The 22,972-nt window shown below is 41.8% G+C and overlaps 1 protein-coding gene across 6 annotated transcripts; it reads right to left on the bottom strand.

Moving 5' to 3' along the window:
* Positions 1 to 278: 278 nt before the first annotated feature.
* RNF19B (ring finger protein 19B) lies at positions 279 to 22,873 on the bottom strand. 6 transcript variants are annotated; one of them, XM_038531175.1, is made up of 10 exons: positions 22,206 to 22,873; positions 12,953 to 13,158; positions 11,639 to 11,783; positions 9,857 to 10,019; positions 9,304 to 9,418; positions 7,404 to 7,544; positions 6,232 to 6,439; positions 3,635 to 3,766; positions 2,342 to 2,840; positions 279 to 1,042 (listed from the first exon to the last, which is right to left on the bottom strand). In XM_038531175.1, exons 1-9 carry the CDS (start codon positions 22,856 to 22,858, stop codon positions 2,378 to 2,380), a joined length of 2,226 nt encoding a protein of 741 aa, XP_038387103.1. In that variant the 5' UTR covers positions 22,859 to 22,873; the 3' UTR covers positions 279 to 1,042; positions 2,342 to 2,377. The 6 variants fall into 6 exon arrangements, with proteins under 6 accessions (XP_038387103.1, XP_038387100.1, XP_038387101.1 ...); XM_038531172.1 differs by having other exon boundaries at positions 2,398 to 2,840; XM_038531173.1 differs by having other exon boundaries at positions 2,398 to 2,840; positions 11,639 to 11,780.
* Positions 22,874 to 22,972: the final 99 nt, after the last annotated feature.

Genomic DNA, 22,972 nt, shown 5'->3' with positions numbered 1-22,972 from the left:
CCCTAGATATCCACTGGTTCCTTCTCATTCCCCTTAGGACTCTGATAAAATGTACCTTTATCAAAGAAGCCTACACCACCATCTGAAGTAGAATCATCTACCATTCTCTCTTCCCTGCTTTGTTTTCTTCAGTGTATTTACCCTCATCCAGATTATAGATCTGATCGTCTTTCCCCCTAAAGCCTTAGTTTCACAGGGACGATAATTTTGTGTTTTCTTTACTGCTGAATTCTATACTTGAAATGTGGTAGGCATTTCAAAATGAAAAAAACAAAGAGGAAGTTAAACTTTCACCATATTTTAAAGGGAGAACTAACTTTTCCAACGCATTACTCATGTTCTTGTCCAGGTGGCGCCGAAGGGCCTTTTCATCAGCTAATGTCTAGGATCTACAACAGGACTACAACAGGAGTGTTACAAAGGATTAGAGTAAGCTTAGTTTTTCATAGCCTCTGGTGTAGAGTTCTGTTGTTTTTTTTCCCTTAGATGACACCCATCATCTCCCCTTACTTTTTCTCATTCCTGCAGGAGGAAAAAACATGGGTCTTTACCAAAAGCATTTCAGTACAACATCTCACTCAATCTTTACGACCACAGTTAAGGATTGTTTTCCCCATGTTGCCTAAGTGAAAGCAGACTCAGAGGCAACTGCCCAAGTCTCACAGTGGGAAGACGTGGAACCCAGATAACAACACAGGTTTGGCTGCCAACTCTTGCCCCTCCAAAGACTTCTTCGATTTTATCCAAGTTAACTGCTATCTGGTGAGGCTTCAAGAGAATTGCAATCTTGAGTTGATTATTTGCATTTCAGAGATTTCCAGACTGTCTGCCCCCTTTTCCAACAGGTCCCCCTTTTCACACAAGGACATTAGGGCACTTTCTTCCAGAGACCTTAAGTCCACCAAGAGCATTTCCTGTTCCAGGCACAGGGAAATGTGCTAAATCTAGCTGCAGTGCCCAAGAGATAATCATCTTCCAAGTTGTTGTCCAGACTCCTCTTCATTGTGGTAAAGCACAGGCCAGGAAGACAAGGAGCAGGCATCTGTGAAAGGAAACAGAAAGCCATCTGGTCCTCAGGGAAAGGATGACAACTCTTCCTCTGGGCCCAGGGCTAAGGTGCTAGAGAAGTTTGGCACTGGAAGCTCCTTAAATATTGTCTAAGAATTGGGGAAATTAGGGGCATGAGACAGAAACTGACTCACAGTCACAAAGTTACTGCCAGATTTAGAATCTTACATCAGGTTTCATGAATCTTTTAGTTTTTCTGCTATACTATGTATGAACTTTCATTTCTAAGGCCATTATTCTAGACAGAGCCAAAATCCTAAGTAGTACTAACTTAGCTCAATTCGGATGAATTTATAAGAGCAGATAAAATTAAATGCTAGATTTTGATGGCATGTCTCCTCTCTCCTTTCAATATGAATTTTAGTCAGATTCCTTAGCCACTCTCACTTACATGACGTTGGCAAAACAGAGAAAGCTTTTAGGAACAGGGAATGCATACCTGAGAATATAACAAACACTTGGGCTATTGCTTGGTGATTATGCAAAATCGGTACCTTTCCTTCTCCAACAAGAATACTCTGTCCCCAACTTGTAACCCTGTACCATTCACTGGGATCTCTCTGAAGAGCCACTGGGAACAGCCACCCCTCGCCTCTTCTGAACCACATTTCTCCTAGTGACTACAAACAACTCGGAGAAGTAAAGCTTTAACAGGAAAACTGCACAGTTGCCTCTAGAGGGCAAACAAGGTTCATTTTAATCCACAGCTTCTCCATATGGCTGACTCAGCTAATTCTTCAGTCTGACTACACAGTCCAAAACAAGCCTACCTTTACTTCCTGTCAGGCTAGGAGTCGTCGGTTTATAGAGGACTCCACTGCAGTCCTAGTTAGAATACAATCCTTCATTCCTGGGAATGGGAAAACTCCAATCTAGAGACTGTTAGAGATGAAAGTGGTCTACTCAAACACTTGGCTCTGTAGGACTACCCAAGCCAAGGAAAATGAGATTGAATTGAATTACGACAGAAATCTTTATTAAAATGTGTCCTTCAGTAATATGTTAGCATACATACAATATACACACATACATCTGTACACTCTTTGACACATCTCACGGATTGCCACCATCAATTTAACCAATAAATTAAAACTAAAAAAAGGAGGGAGGGGTTGGGGGGTAGGACTAAGGGCAAAAATCTCCATGTTTTATCTGGTAAGAAACTGCAAATTTCTCAGAATTTCCCTGGGGAAAACCTGTGACCAGAGAATCTTTGAAATAAAATACATAAGTCCCCGCCTCCCCAAAAAAAGATTCCAAAAGATGCAGTTACAACAAGTGTGCTTCTCAGAACAGCATTCATTCCACTTCATACTCTGGCTTCTGCACCTTCTGGCTTCAAGATAGTCTTCCCCTCGGCTGGGGCAGAGAGGTTCATATGGGCACTTGGGCTCGGTGCACCTGGGGCTCTGGGAGTCGAGGGGCAGGCTGCCGTATGGGAGCGAGGGGAGCCACACTCATCTGAGGTGATGTCTGGCACATCGTCTGACTGTGTATCAGAGCTCTCCAGGTCACTACGGATACTCTCAGGCTGGGCCAGGCTGATATCCCAAACTTTGCTGGCCAGGCAGTCTTTCTGTTCACAGCTTTGGTGTTTGCAGGAAGGATCCTCTTCATTGCTGCCACTGCCACCACGACCACTACCTTCTTCTTCATTCTCTGCCATCTGAGCATGAACATGGAGCGAGTCCTCTGTGCTGCTTCCACTCACCAGCTGATAGTGGCTCGGTTTGGCTTCAATGTCCACTTGGATTTCCATATTGTTGCATTCTCTGTGGAGACAAAATCCACTTTGCTGAATCATGAATGGGTCATGCTATACCTGTTGGTACAAGCAGTTTGTGGGATCAGGATTAGAAAGTTCAAAGCATAGGTAAACTGTAGACTGAAACTCACTTTTAGCAAAAATAAAAATTTAACTTAATTCTCAAATAAGAGAAGAACTAGAACGCTTTTGATGATTAAGAACACACATACCTCTGCCAATTTCTTTACACAACTAAAAAAGAGCTTTCAAAATTCAACTAAGGGTCAGACCCTCACACTATCTTACTCAAAATACAAAAATGAAAGAAGATTCGTAGTGTCTTACTACTATGTCACAATTAGAAGAAACCAGAACCTCTCCTGTAGGGAATGCTGCAATCACACCATTATCAGTTACACTAGCTTCTCAAAAATAAAGAGAACTAGGTGACAGGAGACACATCAAGCAAAGGGCGACCTAAGAGCAAAAGCCACAGACCCACAGACATCAGTGAACAGCAATCTAGCTCCTTAAGTTCCGTGAATAATTATACAATAGCCAAAAAAGACCTGAAAAAGTGGGGAGAGGGAAGAAAAGGAAGAAAGAAACCCCTAAAAATCAAGGGCTAACAAGAAGAATCAATCAAAAGATCCTAAATACCCCTATACCAAGAACCTGCCCAGTGAGCTCACAGGGCACACACTATATACCCTATCTGATGGTACACACAGCCCTGACATGAGGCATTGAAAATCTGAAGGCCTAGGACCCGACCACAAACTGTTAACCTCTCCTGGGCATCTCTGACTGTTCACATACCTGTCCTGTGGGTTGTAGGAACTGATTATGGAACCGGCCATAGCACGAGTACTTGCGTTGTCACTAATTGCACCAAGACTGGCTGTGTCTTTGGGGAAAATTTCCTTTTGGACATCGGCTTGGACTTCTAACCTGTGTAAAGAGGGGACGTTCAAGTTAATACAAGACCTGGGTATTCCGAGACAGTCTGCTTCCTGGAACACATCTATTGTTATCTTGCAAATTGAGTTGATCTGATCTTTTCCAATTGTCAAATAGCTCAAATAGATGCCCACACATTTCTCTCTCTTGAATATCTACTGAAATCGTCCCCTCCTTTCTCTCCCCATTGCTACTACGTAACTTTAGGTGCTCAACAGCTCCTGCCTGGAAAATTGCAATTAGGTTCTCTCTCCAGCAGCCCTAAGTCCAAGTCCAACACCTTACAGATCAGTGCCAATGTGGACCAAGACCCGATCACTCTAACAGTCCTCTCTTGGCTCTCTACTACCAACAGGCATTTAAGGTCTTCATGATCTGCCTTCAAGCTCTCTCTCCAGTTCCATCTCTCACCGTAGGTCCTAAATCATAATCACTCTGAATTCTTTCTTTCCTTATACACACATATACATTGTATACCTCCATAACTTGGCACATACTACGTCCTCTCTCTGGAAGTTTCCTTTCCTTATGTGTTCAGTCCTTAACAACAAAAGAAGTACCTCCCCTCACTCTCCCAGCAAACCAGTCATTTCCTGTTAAATGCTCCCATAGCATCTACCTACTTAATCAATTTATGCATCTCTCCCCCACTCATCTGTGAACTCCAAAAAAAAAAAGGAGAGACTACATCTCATTTATACTTTACCCTCTGTGTCTTGCAATAGGAACTCAAACACTTAGCAATCAAATTACCCCCAGGCTACGAGACTGAAGGACATAGAGGATCCAACCTCCCACAAGAGTAGCAAAATTTCCCGATGGTGTCTCAAAGTTGAGAACCTAATAACTATTTCCTTCCTTGGCTCTAACACCAGTTTGCTACACACCTAAGTATTTCCTCTTAATAGGTTTCACAGACAAACCCATCTGACTCATCTACTTCCTATAAAAGGCTTTCACAGAACTGGAACAGCTGGACTGGCTAAGCTGCAGTTTCAGCAAGTCAGTCTCCAATTATGTCTGTCTGCTTATTTACAACAGTGATGGTTTTAAGAAAGCCCAGCAGTGAGTTCTCTGGCATGTGGGGGGGGATCCCCTAACAAGAGATGACCAGAGTCATGAGACACAGATTGGTCAGCAGCAGCCTCCAGCTGCACATTCGAGCAACCCCCATTGTACAGCCTATGCCTTTACTCTGCAGCTCCAGGCTTAGATACCCTTTAAGAATATGCCATGCTCCAGGAAGATGAGGCAGTGTAATGGAAAGTGCACTGAATCAGAGACCTGGGTTCTAGGTTCAGATCTTTCATAGAATCTCAGAATTGGAAGAGGATGTTCACAAACGCCATTGTTTAGGTGCTTCTCAGATGCTAGCTTGTACAATGACTATGCTAGAATCACCTGGGGAGCCTTTTCAAAACACAGATTCCTTAGGTCCTACTCCAGGAGATTCAATTTATTAATTTTGGGATAGGGCCCTGAAATCTATTTTTAAGAGGCTCCCAGGTGACTGACAGGCACTCAGGTGTGGGATCCAGTCCATCTGTCATCTGTTGCTTGACTCCTTCTAATAGCCAAATGGCCATCTGGTCTTACTTTAAACACTTCAGGGATAAGCAGCTCAGTATCTTCTGAAGTAATTCAGTTCTTCCTTGGACTTTTATATAGATTTTCCCTATATTCTCTATAATGAAACAAAATTAGGTTTCCCTCTAGCTTCTGCCAAATTGTCTCAATCTACCTCTTGGCATGAGTCAGAATCCTTTCTTCCTATTTAAGGCCCTTCAGATATCTGAAGGCAACCATTTCTCTTACCTCCCTATCCTGTTTTGCCCCATCTGCAGGCCTCTCTTCTCAAGTGCATTCAATTAACTGCTTCTCATATTAACACCTGTTATGCTCCTCCGAATATGTTCTGCTTTACCTAACTGGTAAAATGAGCAAGTCAAACATTTTTAGTCACAAAGCTTTATAGCTTCTCAACACAAATTCGTAGAATTGATCTTCCTTATCTATCAAATGGGAATAAGAAGGTAATAAGGATCGTAGCATCAAAAGCCAATAAGATACAGTATAGATGCTATTCAATTGAAGGTCAGTGAAAAGCCTCATGGGGAGCACAGCCCTGGGAACTCTACAAAAATGCACGCATTCCCTTCCAGAAGCAGGCAGCCTAATGTAGTAGAGAGGATATCTGAACTCAGGATTATTCTTTATAGGAAGCCACTATGGTGCAGTAGAAAGAACACTGAACTTTGTGTAAGTCATTTAGCGTTTTAGAAACTTGTTTTCTCATTGTAAAATTAAAAACAACAATAACAAAAGACCCAAACCACGATGATTACACCAAAATCAGATGATATATGAGATGTGCCTAGCACAGGGAAATGGCTCGATACAGGTATGTTACTTCTTACCATTCTAACTGGTTCTATCAGAAATTATCTATTGCTTACCTGCTATATTTTCCCTTGCCACTGGAAAGAATGCCACCACTCAGAGTGCCCCCTGAGAGGGCTGCAAAGCTGGCTGTTTCGCTGTATGGACCCTGCATAACACTGAGTCCATCTGTAGGGCTTCCACTTGTGCTCAATACACTAGTCAGACCTTCAATGCTGCTTTCCCCAATGCTGGGATTCTTGAGGGCTCGCCAGGCATCGGCCACTGGAGATGGAACCAAACATTTCAATTCAAAATAATATAGCATCAATAATAGAGTCTGTTATTTTCCTGTAATGACTCTTCAGAGTGGAGAAAATTCATGAAAATACTCATTTACTCACTTAATAACTACTATATGTAGCCACCACACATTAGGTGTTCTAACATATTGTTAATATTTAATCTTCCCAGTAACTAGGCAATAACAGTCCCAACTTTAGAAGAGAAAGCAAAAGCTTAGAACTAAATGACATGTTCAAGTCATGCCTGGTCACATGAAACTATACTTCCAACTCCAAGTCCACTATGCTGCCCATTTTACCATAGATGTCATCTAATCAAACATGAAGACTTCAAAAATATATTTAGGTCATGTTAGGTGTTGATTCTGGTAGAAAGCTTCCAAAACTTGTGAGACTCTCTGTGCCCCAGCTTAGTTTTCACTTTAATATGGTAAAGTGAAAACATCAAAGTAGAAGGTGGGGGGAAAAAAAGAAGCTAGAAGACTTGCTCTAGTCCCAGCTCTGCAGAAGCTCTTAAACCCATTTAACAGATGTTGAGACAAAAGTTTAAAGAAGTTCCCATTAAACAGGGATAATAATAGCCCCTGCCCTTCCTATTCAGAGAGCTGTTGTAAAAACCAGGTGAGATAATAACTGTGTGAATTCCTCTGAAAATTATAAAGTACTATGTAGATATAAGACTTTATTATAATCACTACTATTACCAGCATACTTGGAGTTACTTGGAATCCTACTAGTTTGTACCTGTCACACAGAGCCAAGTACCAGAGGAATTAACCTAATAACTCTGGAACAAAGAAATGAAAAGCTAAAAATACTTTACCCCCTACAAAGCTCATTATCCAAAATAATCCAATGACAATCTCTCTGTAAAATGTGCTGAATTCTACTGATTTTTATCTTCTGTCCCATAAATTTAAGGGAAATGAAAATCCTCTCTTTACCTGTGATTGGACCATCATCTTCATCAAATTCAATTTTCACCCCCTTTCCGTTGGCCGTGCTAACTCCACAGCCACCTCCACGACAGAGAGAAATGGGCACAACCCCATACACATAAGCCAGCATAATGGGGACACCAATACCTGGGGGAGGAGAAGGAAACAAATCAGCAGGCCATCGGGTTGCAACTGCCCTAAATTCTCCTTCCCAGCCTAAGCACAGACACACCACTTTATAAAGGGCCAAAGACACCTAAAACATGGCTATCCTAAAGAGATAGCTAGGGCTAACAGAATGACTGGACTTAGAATTAGAAAGCCCTGGATTAGAACCCTGGCTCCAATTTACTAGCGGTATAACCTCACATATCTCTTCCCAGGGTTGTCAAAGATCAAAAGAGAAGGCATACAGTGCCCAGCACAGTGAGTATATGTTGCTTTCATTTTCCCTCTTCTACTCACTGTTGACATGTCAATGCAAGAACCAATCAATACTCAAACATTAAATAAGTGACTCCTGGGGTTTAGGATCCCCCCCAGTGTTAATTCCAAAATCTTACTGCTGTGTGAGGCAGAATGGCTTAGTTATTAAGAGTACAAGCTCTGAAGTCAGACTGCCTTGAAAATCCCATTTCAGCTAAGTGACCTTGGGCAAATTACAACACCTTTCTATTACAATTGTGCTGCTGTAAGGATTAAATGAATTAATACATGCAAAATACTCAGAACTACTACTGGTACTGGTACATGGAGAGCCTTAATAAATGTTAGTTACAATATTCTTCTTTTTTAAGATTTTATTTATTTCAGAGAGAGAGTAAGCACACAGTCCATCTGTCATCTGTTGCCATTCAGTTGTCATTCACTAAGTAACTCAATGTTTGCACGAGAGAGAAAGAGAGAGAGAAAAAGAGAGAGAGAGAGAGAACATAAGGGGGAGGGGGGAGAGGGAGAAGCAGATTGCCCACTGAGCAGAGAGCCTGACATGAGGCTCTATCATGGGACTCCAGGATCATGACCTGAGCTAAAGGCAGATGTTTAACTGACTGAGCCACCTAGGTGCCCCTTGTTATAATATTCTTATCCTAAAACAAACCATCATGTCTCCCAAAATACTTTGAGGCATTAAGCAAATAAAAATAAAAGTAATTTGGGTAGTCCGGGTGGCTCCGTGGTTTAGCGCTGCCTTCGGCCCAGGGTGTGATCCTGGAGATCTAGGATGGAGTCCCACATCAGGCTCCCTGCATGGAGCCTGCTTCTCCCTCTGCCTATGTCTCTGCCTCTCTCTCTACTGTGTCTCTCATGAATAAATAAAATCTTTAAAAAAATAAAATAAAAGTAATTTCATTTTGTGGGTTCCATAGCAAGTGGAGAAGGAAGATAAAAGGTGAAAAACTAGGCCTTAAAGTAATATTCTTTTTTTTTTTTTTTTTTAAGATTTTATTTATTTATTCCTGAGACAGAGAGAGAGAGAGAGAGAGGGAGAGAGGCAGAGACACAGGCAGAGGGAGAAGCAGGCTCCATGCAAGGAGCCCAACGTGGGACTCGATCCCGGGCCTCCAGGATCACACCCTGGGCTGAAGGCGGCGCTAAACCGCTGAGCCACCTGGGCTGCCCTTAAAGTAATATTCTTTAATTCAATTTATGTGCCAGAGTTCTATTAATTTAAGAACCAAAGATCCCAAACTGACAATTTTGTGTGGCTGATATTCATTACAATAGTGCCTAATAGAGTTAACTCCCAAGATAGGTTTGACATGAAACGTAGAGAGCCTCCAGGGTGGCCATCTGGCCACATCTGGCCAGCTGGCTACACTGCTATCATCAGAAAGCTGGGAAGAGGGATATGGTAGAAGAAAAGAAAGGGAGGGAAGGAGAAGAGACACAGTCCAGGCTTGCTTACCCACACTAACCGCAGCAATAACTGGGGATGCAATGACTGACAAAGTCACTCCTCCTGTGATAGCCAAATTCCTCTTATGTTTGGAGGTTTTCCTTCCTTCATATCTGCTGTGTATCTAAGAATAAGAAAGAAAATCCAGGTCAGCAGGTTACATATCAATCTTTTTGCCAGGGTGGAAAAAGAGAAGCGAATATTCTATCTATATTAAAGTCTATCCCCCACCTACCAAGAAGCCATCTTTCTCAATTTTTAACCTAACTCAGATCAGGGTGACATAAACTAATACAGAAAAAGTTAGTCCAAGAAGAGACAAAATAACTCAGGGCTAGTGAGGAAAGTATTTCACCTTTAAGTCACTGAGACAAACCAGGCCCAGGATGCTAATAAGAACTTTTAGATCTCTTGGGGTTTGTGAAGATCCATTTAAGAAATTAAGGTTATTTTTATCTACGAACTAGTTGGTTCTCAATAAGTTCTGAAATATAAGCTCTTCCCTATTTCCTTCCAAACTTTACCTGGGGATGGAACACACACAGAACTCATTATGTCTTACCTTCCTGCCAACATAAACAGGAATGCCGATGACCATGGCAGGAATGGCAATGCCAGCAATGAGGGAAATCCCCACTGGAGCACCAATCAGTGTTCCCAGCTGCCAAAGAATTTTCTTCTTACGGCTCCACGGCTTCTTGCCCCAGAATGTGCAGCCAGAGGGGCTGCAGAGGAAACATGTTAAAGTTACTACCAATATTACAAATGCAGCTGTTGTCACCAGAGGGCTTGATAAGAGCAAGAGCCTTTTTTTTTTTTCCAATAAGAATAATTAACAGTTACAAGAGGTTGCAGGAAATGAATATAGAGGGGGGAGCAAAAGACAAGGTCAGATTATTAGACCTCTGGGCCCTTTACTTTTTGGTTGTAAAGATAGGCTTCCAGACTTGAAACTTCTTTCCTTTCTTTGCTACTGAACTCTGTCCTCCCTAACCCAACACTGATCCAGCTTCCTTGACTGATATACTACTTGGGATCCCAACCTACACACTTGACATCTCATCCAAAAGCACTGTGCCCTGCAGTTAGTGAACACTGATTTGCATAGTTTTCTTGGCATATGTTCTCCCCATATTCAATAGATAGTGTAAACCATGTTCCTGGGAAAGGATTTAAAAAGACTTGTCACACCCTTTATGCTAGTTTCATACCCTTAGTTTGCCTACTTTTATACTTAATGGTTTTGTGTTCAACCATTTTTCTTCACTCCCTTTGTCCTGTCTTCTCTACTATATAGGATAAGCAATTTTGAAAGTAGGGATCACGTCTTACACATCCTTGTGTCCCTGATTAATTGGTACAGTGTAAGTAACTCAATGTTTACTATATTGGAAATAAAAATGTTGCATTCAAACAACGAATTTTAAGTTTACAAATATTAACTCCTTCAGGACAATATTTTAATATTCACTTTGAATTCTTTGAAAAATGATTACATGCCAGGAACTGTAAAAAGGTTAACTCTGACCTTAATAAACTTATGCAGTTTACCAAATTAGACATGTATATGAAGTAAAAGTAGTGATATTTATACATTTAAGGAATGTCAATACAGAAGAACGAGGCAGAAAAAGCTGGGAAGGCATCATAGATGAAATGGCATTTAAGTGGCTCCTGAAGGGTGAATAAGAACTGAACAAGTTGAGATAAAAGGGGATTGCTGGGAGGGTGATGTTATCAGAAAGCATTCTGGGCAAAGGAAAGAGCATGAACAATTATGAAAGAACATGAACAAGTAAGATAGCCAGAGGAGAGAGAGGAAATAGCAAGCCCAGGTTACCCGGAATATAACATGTATAAAAGCAACATGAAAAAAGCTAGAGAAGTAGATTAGGGCCAGACTGTTGGAAAGCTATGCGAGGGAAACTGAACTCTATCTGGAAGGTAATGAAAACAGTCCCTGGAAGTTTCTGTACTGAAGAAAAACATGGTCACAGGAGTGCTTCAGAAGAACTTTTTACAGGAGATCCCTGGGTGGCTCAGTGGTTTAGCGCCTGCTTTCGGCCCAGGGTGTGATCCTGGAGTCCTGGGATCGAGTCCCAGGATCAAGTCCCACATCAGGCTCCCTGCATGGAGCCTGCTTCTCCCTCTGCCTATGTCTCTGCCTCTCTCTCTCTGTGTGTCTCTCATGAATAAATAAAATCTTCAAAAAAAAAAAAAAAAACTTTTTACAGCTTTCTTATACTGTAATGCGAGGATAGACAACTAAGTCTCTTTGACAACCTTTTTCCTAAATCAGTAAAAGAACAAGACTATAAAGCAAAGGACACATTTCCCATCTCACCTGAGGTAATGCAAGTCTGAGATCTCTTTCATGCAAAGCCAACAGAATTCACAGCCACACACTGCACAGGTCATATGATTACAGCTTCCATCATTCATCTTGATAATGTAAGCGCTACATCGTGGGCATGGCTTGATGTCATCTGCTAAGGGGGGGAAGGAAGATTGGGTAGAAAAATACCCCCAGTTAAACCTAATTTGACTTATTATTCCTAGGAATATATATTAAAAAAATGAAGAGGCAGTCAAGAACTCTTGGCTGAGAATTCCAAATTGTGCAACCCATTTCACTGGAAGGTTGGCTATGTCTAGACCTCAGGAATTTTCATAAAATGGATCCTGTCTCATATTGAGCTGCCTATCCCCCAAACTGGCATCGTACACAGCACTTACGCCACACTCCGAACAAGAAAACTTCCCTAGAGACAAAAATGGTTCCAAGGAAAATGGAATTTCACCAGCCAATAAGCGGTGTCCTGCAGGAAGAATAGTCTGCAGCTTGGGATTGGCTTTAAGTTTTGAAAAACTTTAGCTCAGGAAATTCATTTCTCTGGCTCAGCAAGTATCATTGTGATGTGCTGTTAACACAACCCACAGACCCCTCCCATGATACTTTCAAATTCAAAACCTAAAGATAATTGGGTATGTTATGTAGCACACACCTAGTAATTTTCACAGCAAGCTAGGAACTATCCTATTAAAATGACAATTTAGGAGATTATGCTGTGCCAGGAAAAAGTGAATGGTAAAATCTTTCCTACCAGCCTCTCCCAAATGACATCAGTGAAATAAAATACATTTATAAAAGGCAATAAACTCACTGACATTTTCAAATAGATTTACTCTGACTTGCCAAGGTTCCTCCTTTTAAGGTTAATCATTAACCCACACTAATATTTTTTCCTTTCCTTAACTCTGTATCCTATTTCCAAAAGCTGTGATGTACTTAAAGCTAATAGGAAGATAGTAGAGGTTTAATACCCATTAAATGTCTTTCTGCTCACAATGAAAGTTTTGAAAAAGTCCCTTGCAAAAGGATCTAATTACTCTCCAATATGAGACATATTATTAAAAAGGTAGAAATTAGAGAATTCAATTTTGTTTTATTCCAATTTTACCAAGTTATAGGTTGGAAAACCTATAATTGTCAGAGAGAGAAGTTACATGTCAAATAGAATATTGAAAGTATTACCAAGTATTTTTTGCTCTCTGATCCCAAGAAATACTTGGTTATACAGTAAAATAATCTCTTCCAGCTTTAGGCTCACATTATGAAGTATAAAATAAAGAGAAAAATGAGACAATGCCAACATACCTGGTCCAGATTCTTGTCCATAACTGAGACCTGAAGTGTGCTTGGTCCGTACTCGCAAAGTCTGTGCCCTCTGTTGACGGGCCATATCGCATGTCTGATTTGGATGCCATATTTGTTTGCAGTGGTAGCAGAACTCTGTTTGGCAGCCTTCCCTCTCACAGGTCAGCTTTGGGCAGCTGGCACAGCCATAGGCAATAACAGCATAACTGGGTAAGGAAATAAGAAGAGATAGGAGTAGAGTGAGATTGACTGGAACAAGACAGACATTATTCATCAGTTTCGGTGGGGTAACTGATACTCCTCCCCCCTACATGTGATATAGAGAAAAAAGTACATATATAACACATAAAATACACACAAGCATGACTAACAAAACTGTAAAAACATATTCTGTGTGAGAAAGTAAATTTCTTCTTGAGATTCTAAAAACAGCGATGCCTGGTGGCTCAGTGGTTGAGTGTCTGCCTTTGGCTCAGGGCGTGATCCCAGAGACCCGGGATTGAATCCCACATCAGGCTCCTTGCATGGAGCCTGCTTCTCCTCCCTCTGCCTCTCTTTCTGGGTCTCTCATAAATAAATAAATAAAATCTTTAAAAAAAGAGAGAGAGATTCTAAAAACACAAATCATTTACCTTTGAAAAAACAGGGAAAAATACCATATTTAGGCTGAATTCTAGCATGTATTCTAGCTTCCTTAAGAGCAGTTTACCACAGCAAGTTTCATAAATAACAGAGTACAAAACTATTCCTTTTGATGGTTTGCTGTATTTTTAAAGATTAGAATTTGTTTATATTAAGGATAGAACATTTGTAAAACAAAGGTATTATGAAAACTAAAGTATACTTTTTCATTTTAAGTTCCACAGTGAAGGGATGCCTGGGTGGCTCGGTGATCTGCCTTTGGCTCAGGAACTGATCCTGGGGTCCTGGCATAGAGTTCCGCGTCAGGCTCCCCACCGGGAGCCTGCTTCTCCCTCTGCCTATGTCTCTGCCTCTCTCTCTGTTTCTCTTATAAATAAATAAATAATTTTTTTTAAATAAATAAATTTTTAAAAAAAAGTTACACAGTGAATCTGGTCTCAGCACATATAGTCTGAAACAATTGTCATAGATGGATTTGTGATCAACTTCTCCTACTGAAAGCTCATTTTATCTTTCAAACATTTTTTTAAACTCAAATCTATACCTTGAAATATCTACTTCCTTGATAGACTCCAGAATCTAAGAATACCACTCATCTACTTTACTAATTAATACATAATAAGGCTATTATCTCCCTCCCCTTCCTTCTCTCTTCTGACACATATTCTTAGTAAAGATGGGCAACTCAGAACCCATCTGCACCAACATCAACTGTTTCTTATAATTCACATTTATTTTCTTAGAATTACTCTCTCACAATCGAATATATTTACAACTATTAGCCTCTCTCTGACTAGTTCTAAATGTCAACTAAATGTTTAGATAACCCCCAATAAGTGAACACTTTTTAAAAAAAATTTTTAAAGTAAAGAAACAAGGAAGGGGAAATAGTTGTGAACGTTCAAACAATTTTTAAATAGGTCAATGAATGCAGGTTTAGGTGTTGCCATTGGGCTTTGTTGTCTTCTAGTCCACTTTCTCCTTCAATAGCCAAAGATTTCACACAAACTTATAAAAAAAAGCTAATAACATTTTCTTGGATTTATTCTCCTGTTTATTTGAATGTACATTGATGTTTATAGCAGCAACTCAAGTTCTCAGTTTATTATAGAATCTGCAAGTTGATTTGAGAATGACACTGAAAATATCAATGACATATCATCTATGTTATATAATACAATCTGTACTAAAACTCTTCTCAGAAAGAGCAAAGTGAGAATAGGTCAATGTATGAATGCAAATGATTCATATCCTGTAGGAGTTCTGAGTAAATTCACCCTACCTAACTGCAAAATAGCTACTACAGATAAACAATGTTTCTCCTGAAGAAAGTGACTTGCTTGTTATTTTGTGTTAAATGGGAAAGGTACTGGATGACCTCCCTGCCTTAACACAATTGCTGATGATAAAAATTACATACTCAGGAAACCTTGATAATTTCCTGATCCATTCCTACCTTACCTGGTGGGAATAAATACTTATTAACAGATTCTTTTATTTATTTTAAAGAAGAACATTTAACAAGATTGAAAATGTCAATTTTGGATGTGTAAATTGGTTCCAAGGAAGTAAAATAACCCCAAATACTCATGAACCCACAGTGATCTATTACCATGACACAGAATTACTCAGGGCACGAGACTTGGTATTCCTGTTTTGGAGCGCCTGGTCTGAGCTCCTTGCTCCTGACTCATACTGCATGACACTGAGCTAATTTAAATTGCCAAGCCTTAACCTCTATCTCAAAAATGGAGCTTGCCACCTCCAAGTGTAACTAAACATATTCTAAAACTGCATTTGAGATCTTGCCCTGAAAGGTATGGTATAACAATATAGCACATTTTATCCTACTTCCTGGCCTTTGCATAATCTACTCCTTCTGCCTAGAAACGTTCTTTCCTTTCTTCTTGATCTGGCAAATAGTTATCTATTTAAGAACCAGCTCAAATGTCATCTTCCCTATAAAATCCACTTAACCTCTCCAGGTAGCTGGTTGCCTACTTTATGCCTATGTACAATAACTTTATATTACTTATTATATTATATTGTAATTATCTGTTTATACGTGTATTTCTCCAGCCAGACTAGACTCAAGGAAAAGTACTATCCATTTTTTAATCTTCGGGTCTAGCATACTGGTTCATGCTCAAAATACTTGTGTTGAATGAATAATAGAGACTCTCTCCTGTTTAGGTGTTTTACTTTCCCCAGGCCATTATAACTCTTCTCCTGGCCCATTACTCTATCACAAAGCAATCTTTAAACCTTATCCATGTATCTATTGGTTTACTATATGCCAGATACTATAACTTAATTCTAAAATTTTGTCTAGGGATGCCTGGGTGGCTCAGCGGTTGAGCGTCTGCCTTTGGCTCAGGGCGTGATCTAGGGATCAGGGATGGAGTCCCACATCAGGCTCCCTGCAAGGAGCCTGCTTCTCCCTCTGCCGAATGTCTCTAGCTCTTTCTGTGTCTCTCATGAATAAATAAATAAAATCTTTAAAAAAATTTTTGTCTAAACCCATTTTAGGAGCAAACTCCTAAATTCTGAATAGGGTAATCTTCTTCCCTAGGTAGTTGAAAAAAACTTCATCCTTGAGACCAAATCCACCTTGACAATCTTGTTTCTTCTCTTCCATGTCCTACAATGGAGCTTTTCTCCTACCCTGCTCTTTGCTTAGCCAAGAATTCAGGGTTGCTAATTAGAAGCTACATGGGGGAGAGGTGGGGAAGCAGCAGCAGCTAAATAGAAGGTGATGGAAATTACATGGTGCTAAGAAAACAGATGTATCCTTCCCCCTCTCCTTAAGTTTATATAAGTTTACTAATTTTGTTAATTTCCTAAGTCTTCAGAAATATAATAATATGTGACAGGCTAGATAGACTACAGCATTACCTAACTTCAGCCTTGGAGAAGAAAATCCCAATATTATGAATTTGGTTATGCTCCAACAGACCCTAGTAGTTAAAGGAATGTGTTCCTCTATTATGTTCAAACTTTCTAGCTCCAGGCCACATAACTTTTTTTTAAAGATTTTTTATCTTTAAGTCTACCTTTTCAGATTGATCTCTAGTTAACTTTCCAGATCATGCTCTCCATATTGTGCATCCAGAGGCTGACCAAACTAGATTCCAGACTTAGTATTGTATTTTTATACCTCTATGCACTTGCTCAAAACACTCTGGTTTAAGATGTTTTTTTTTTCCTCTACTCACATCAGTTTGCCTCGTATGAATTCCTACTCACATTCTTCAAGGCCCAGATCAAATATTACCTCCTCTATGAAGTTTTTCTTGACACCATCATACAAAAATCTTTTATCTATCCTCTAAGAGCATTTGTGTTTTCTTTAGTATGTATTGCATTGCGTTTATAATTTTATCTATATCTATTTATCTATCTAATCTCTTCTAACAGGTCAAACACTCTGTCAAGAGGACCATGTCTGAGTCCTTTTTGTAATACCCAATATCACCTAAGGTTCAACACTGCATAATTCTCAAAAGTGTCTACTGAAGGATCATCAGTCTGTCCTCTTCTTGACCCTCCCATCCCCATTATCTGTTTCTCTTTCAAAAACTGTGCTGTTGGGATCCCTGGGTGGCGCAGCGGTTTGGCGCCTGCCTTTGGCCCAGGGCATGATCCTGGAGACAGGGATCGAATCCCACGTCGGGCTCCCGGTGCATGGAGCCTGCTTCTCCCTCAGCCTGTGTCTCTGCCTCTCTCTCTCTCTCTGTGTGTGACTATCATAAAAAAAAAACAAAAACAAAACAAAAAAAAACTGTGCTGTTCATCTTCTTTATCTTATCAAAATTCAACTATCTCATTCTTCTGGGATCTAATTGAAAAATTTTGTTTGTAGAGTTGTAGAATAAGTTGGAATATGGCTATCCTAGGCTAGAGAAACTCTCAATCTATTCAGAGCACAAAATTCATTGTTAAATCAGGACACTAACAGAAGACAGAGTAACACTGTACAGAGTAACTGTTAAAGAAGCTTAGAAAACTGCTCATAGGGGCACCTGGGTGGCTCAGTGGTTGAGCATCTGCCTTTGGTTCAGGGATCCTGGGATTGAGTCCCACATCAGGCTCCCCAGAGGGAGCCTGCTTCTCCCTCAGCCTATGTCTCTTGTGAATAAATAAATAAAATCTTAAAAAAAAAAATAGAAAACTGCATATAGGGAAAGTGTCAGTTAAAGATGTCATAGAAAAAAACAAAAACAGGGCATCTGGGTGGCTCACTTGGTTAAGCCACTTTTCTCTGCTCAAGTCATGATCTCAGGGTCCTGGGATTGAGTCCCCACCCTGCATCAGGCTCCCTGCTCAGTGGGGAGCCTGCTTCTCCCTCTTCTTCTGCCCCTCCCCCCTTCTTGTGCATGCAAGCGCTCTCAAATAAATAAAATCTTTTTTTAAAAAAAAAGGAACTTTAAAACAAACCAACATGTTTCCTGTTGATCTAAATTTGGAGAAATTACACCAGATTGAAGATGTACTGTATATTAGCATTAGCAAACTTTACAGTGTATATTAGCATGTTTAAAGGGTCTAAAAAGTTCAGAAATAAATTTTGTTCAATCCAATACTTCCCAAGCTTATTTGATCAAAAAGGTTTTCAGTAATACCTATGATATACATTGGAAAATACTGATGTAGGTGAAAAACAGAAAATAAGATGAAAAGATGGTGGGAGACTGTAAAGGGACTTAAATTATAAGGGTAGATCATAAAAATAATCAGTTCTTGAAGATATAAGTCATTTTATAGGTTAGGTACTAACAGTTGGAAGCAGGAGAGTGATATAAAATGTTCCACTTTAGAATGAGTACTTTGACAAATATGGGAAAAATGTATGGAGCTGGGTGCAGATGGGAAGATGGGGGGCAGAGGATAGGATAGAATGAGGAGTTGTGAAATAGAAGGTACAGAGCTAAATTAAGAGAAGACGTACCCATGAGCTATATCTCAATTTTTAAAATGTCATACCAGAGAGAAAGAGAGAGAGAGAGAGAGAGAGAGAGATAAAGATGTAGAAAGGCTTCAGAGAGGAAAAAAAAAATCCTTCACTGAGAAATTTGTCAAGGAGTTTAATTCCCTCATAAATGTGCTAGAGATGAACAGAATCTTCCTATTTATGGGATGGTCCAGTTCAGTTGTCCAGGAAGGCCAACAGCTCACACCTGTTGGGTCCAGGTAGGAGGGGGGACTCTGCAGGAGAGAGAGCCAGCAATGTGGACCTACACAAAGAATTTAGGTCAAGACAGCCTTATCTCCTATTCATCTGTACAGAAGATCTGCTGCTGCACACCAGGAAATTTTGTTGCCTCCTTTGCTCACCTCTCAATCTTCTAGAGATTCTGAAAGGGTTTAAAGATTGGCAACAAGGTACTTGAGAGGAAAAATTATATATTTACATGATGTAGGGGTGTCTGAGAAGACCTCATGCTTAAGCAGAGACTCTAAGGGGTTATAGATCAACCGCACTATTTATTAGCCTGAGACATTGAAGCCCACACTTAAACTTCTACGAACTGGTTTCTCCTTTATAAAATAAGCTTACCACCATCCTCCACTTTAATGAAATTAAAATTATTCCTGAATGAGCTTATAGTCTGAAGATTATAAAGAACTATAAAAATGGTTATTTATATATTGAGTTAATTTAATCTCATTTAAAAATATGTTTTAAATATGCTTGGTAATATAGTACTTAATAATATTAAAAAATAATGTAAACGCTTCCCTACTGACATTGGTTCTCTTATTCATGAATAAAATAAAATCATATTCAAGTGTGGGAAAAGAAAAATTCAAGACTCTGCTCTACAAATATTTTGTAAACAAATAATCTTTTAATATATGATGTTCTCATTATCATAATCATAGTGAAACTAATGATCAGAAAGAACTCTGTGAGACCGCTTACATGCCCCCTTCACCCTGCCAAATACATAGACATATACACACACAGAGCGAAGGGAGAACTTGATAAATTTGGCTCTAAGAACTTGATCTGTTAGTAGTAAAGATAGTCAGGTACAAGAAAAGATAACTAGGGACTACACTTAATCCTCTCCATAATTTTTACCAGACACAGAAGAATAGAACAGTTTGATCAAAACAAAACAAACTGTTTTTCTTCCGGCATTAAAAAGAAGTGGCAAAACCATTGGCGACATCCCCAGGGAACTCAGACACCTGTTTGGGAAGTGACAGAATTTTAAAGTTACTCCCTGTTTATCTAACACTTCCAACTGCAGACCTCAAAATACTCTGCAAACATTAATTAAGCTTCTCAAGTCAGGAAAGGATTAGGCCTATTTCAGAGAAGAAAAATAAAGTAGATAAGAGGCTGTTCACAAAAAAAGAATCAGAAAAGAAACTAGATTCTTGGCTCTCTCAAAGTTGTCCTTAGGCCACAACTGACAAAATGGTCCAAATAGTAGCATCCCCAGTAGTGCATGCTTTTTAAAAAGAAAAGGTTGAGAGGAAAGAATATTGGCCTTGGTTGGAGTTAAGACCAGTGTTTCAAGCCTAGTTCCATCACCCAATAGGTATGACCCTGAACAAGCCACTTAATTTATTTAAATTTCAGTTTTCTCATCTACAAGACTAAATCAATCTTACAATGTTGTAAGGATCAAATTAAATTATGTATGCCTGGCACATGGATACTCAGATGCCAGCTTGCTTGCTTTCAGCAGACTTCACCTCCTTTAAACCCACAGATAACACATTACGATAAATACATAAATATAATTTTTATAATTCTTTTAACTAATTAAAAAGAGCTCTACATGATACTAACCCAATACTTGGCTAAAGTAAGAAATGGCCTTAATTCTTTAATAACTTTCAGTAATGGTTCACAGTTGTCACCATAAAGATTGTAAATTAATTCATGTCCATTTTTATTGTTGTGAGCAAAAACAGTCATTGACTTCAGAGAAATAAAAACAAAAAGGGAACTTTCCCAGAAAGATAATCAGCCATGCCACATTTCTCAGTTAAAATTCAAGGAAAGACATCTCAAAAAGGAGTTGATATACTATTCCAAAATTAGCCATGCAGCGTTCTTTTAAGTAAATATCCCTTTGGTTCAGAAAATAGATTAACAGTATCTATAAAAGTTGCCTATCATATATATTAGCCTCTTAGGCTAGTGAGATCACCAGACCACCAGATATAAGAGCCTACAACATTCTTTCCGACATTTATGAATTCAAAGTGAAAGTGATCTACCATAGACAAACACCATACCTTTGACCACAACACTTCAAAGTAATTTAGAAACTCCAACTCAGTGAGGTTAGATGGCACACCCATCTTTAGAGATAGTAGAATAGAAAGACAGAAGTTAACTCTTCCTACTTGACCCCTAGACACTCTTAAGACAGCTTCTTTTGAAGGGGACAAATAGCAGCATCATGGAAATCTTAAAACAGTCTTGGTATACAGGCTACAATTAAAAGCCCTTTTAAACTCCTTTGAAGTAAAGGCCCATGCAGCTTTTTTACTAGCATTATGTTCACACACTGCAAGGAGTCCCTAGCATCTTTTTGTCCCCAAAACATAACACACGAGAACATAATGATCTGCTCAAGGTCACAGAACTGGTAAACGGCACAGTCTGACTCCCAATCACTCCCTATCACTCCCTAGATAAGCGCTCTGCTGCATGCAGCCATTCATGGGATGTACAGACAGTAACACACAGATTTGTTTTACGTGGTGGGAGGGTGGTCTCCATTGAGTACTTTATAGATAGTAAAATCTGGTGGCATTCTATCTCTGCACGTACTGCATATTTTCTCACTGGCCTTAAAAATCCAGGATACATGGTACCTTCCTTAAAAGACAGTCATCAAGAACTCAAGATCAGAAGGGCTGGATAACACACTTTCTCCTACCGTGTCAAGCCTCTGGGCATCCTTCTTCTCAGTGTTGCTTCTCTGGACAAAGAAAGGGTCCGTCCACTCCTCACCCTGCCCGAGGCAGCGGTGTAAGAACCACAGGGGGCCTCCCAACAGCTTGGCACACAAGGAACACAATGCCCAAGATGCACCGGAGCTGCCAGTGAGCTGTCCTTTCCCCCCAGTGCCATTTCCATCACCTTCATCCCAACTTTCGCAGCTGTGGTCAGCTGCAGTGCCGCTAAGTCTGTCACTGGCCAAAGGGACACGCCCCTCCGAATGCTGTGAGCCCCTCCGAATGATATGCTCATTCCGTCCTTCGCCAGTTACCCGCTCCCCGCCCTCCTTAAGACGTGGCCCCTACCTCTGGACAGAGGGGCGTGCACCCGACCTGAAGGCCTCTCCCTGCCTCCTGACTTGATGGACAGCTCCCTCGCCCTCCCCGACTGCTCAGCCCCCACCTCGAGGCCTCGGGCAGGGCAGGTGGCGGGTGCCTTCCCCCACCCGTCCGGGCTCGCCGACCGTGACGGGTTACCGGCCCGCCGCGGTTGCCGCCTTCCCCTCCTTCCCGCTGCGGGGCCCTCACCCGCTGCTCGGCGCTGGGCCGCGCACACGCACGCACGCACCAGCCGCACCGAGGACCCAGTGGGGTCCAGCCCCGGGGGCCCCGGCGGCCCCGGCGGCCACGCCCCCGCGCTCACCCGCAGTCCGGGGCCGGGCACCAGCGGCAGTCGGGGTCCGAGGCCAGGTAGCGGCGCAGCATGAACTCCTCGTACTTGTGCATGAGCGGGGGGTCGGCGAGCAGCAGGCGGATGTCGTGCGGGTTGAGTCGCTCGCTGCACTCGGGGCAGCTGATGGGCACCCGGCTCTCGCTGATCTCCAGGCGCAGGTAGTGGCGGAGGCAGTCCCGGCACGAGCGGTGCGGGCAACTGAGGAGGCGCGGGGCCCGCTCGGGAGGCAGCCGCACCAGGCAGAGCGGGCACTCCACCTCCTCCGGGCCCGAGCCGCCGCCCTCCGCCGCCTCCTCATCGTCGAACCCCGGCCCGGCCGCCGCCGCCGCCGCCGCCGCCGCCGCCGCGGCCTCCGCCTCCGCCTCGGCTGCCGGCTCCGCGGGCAGCGCCTCGGGCGGCGGGGCCTGGGCCGCGGCCGGGACCGGGGCGGGCGGCGGCGGGGCGGCCGGGGGCGGCGGCTCGGCCTGCGGCTTGGCCCGGGCGCGGCGGCCGCGGGCCGAGGCGGAGAAGACACTGTGGAAGGTGAGGCGCCGGCGCCGGCCGCCGCTGCGGCACTTGGGGTCGGGCGCGGCCGCGTGTAGAGATGTAGAGCGCGGCGACTCGGAGTCCTTCTCAGAGCCCATGGCCCCCAGAGCCCGAGGAGCGAGCGGCGCCCAGCGCCGCCACAGCTCCCGCCTCAGCGCCCCCCAACCGCCGCCGCGACCGCCGCCGCCTCGGCCGCCCTCCCCGAGCTAGAA

Source organism: Canis lupus, chromosome 2, assembly GCF_011100685.1.
Source record: "Canis lupus familiaris isolate Mischka breed German Shepherd chromosome 2, alternate assembly UU_Cfam_GSD_1.0, whole genome shotgun sequence".
NCBI classification, from domain to species: Eukaryota; Metazoa; Chordata; class Mammalia; order Carnivora; family Canidae; genus Canis; species Canis lupus.
This window is presented reverse-complemented; position numbering and strand designations above follow the sequence as displayed.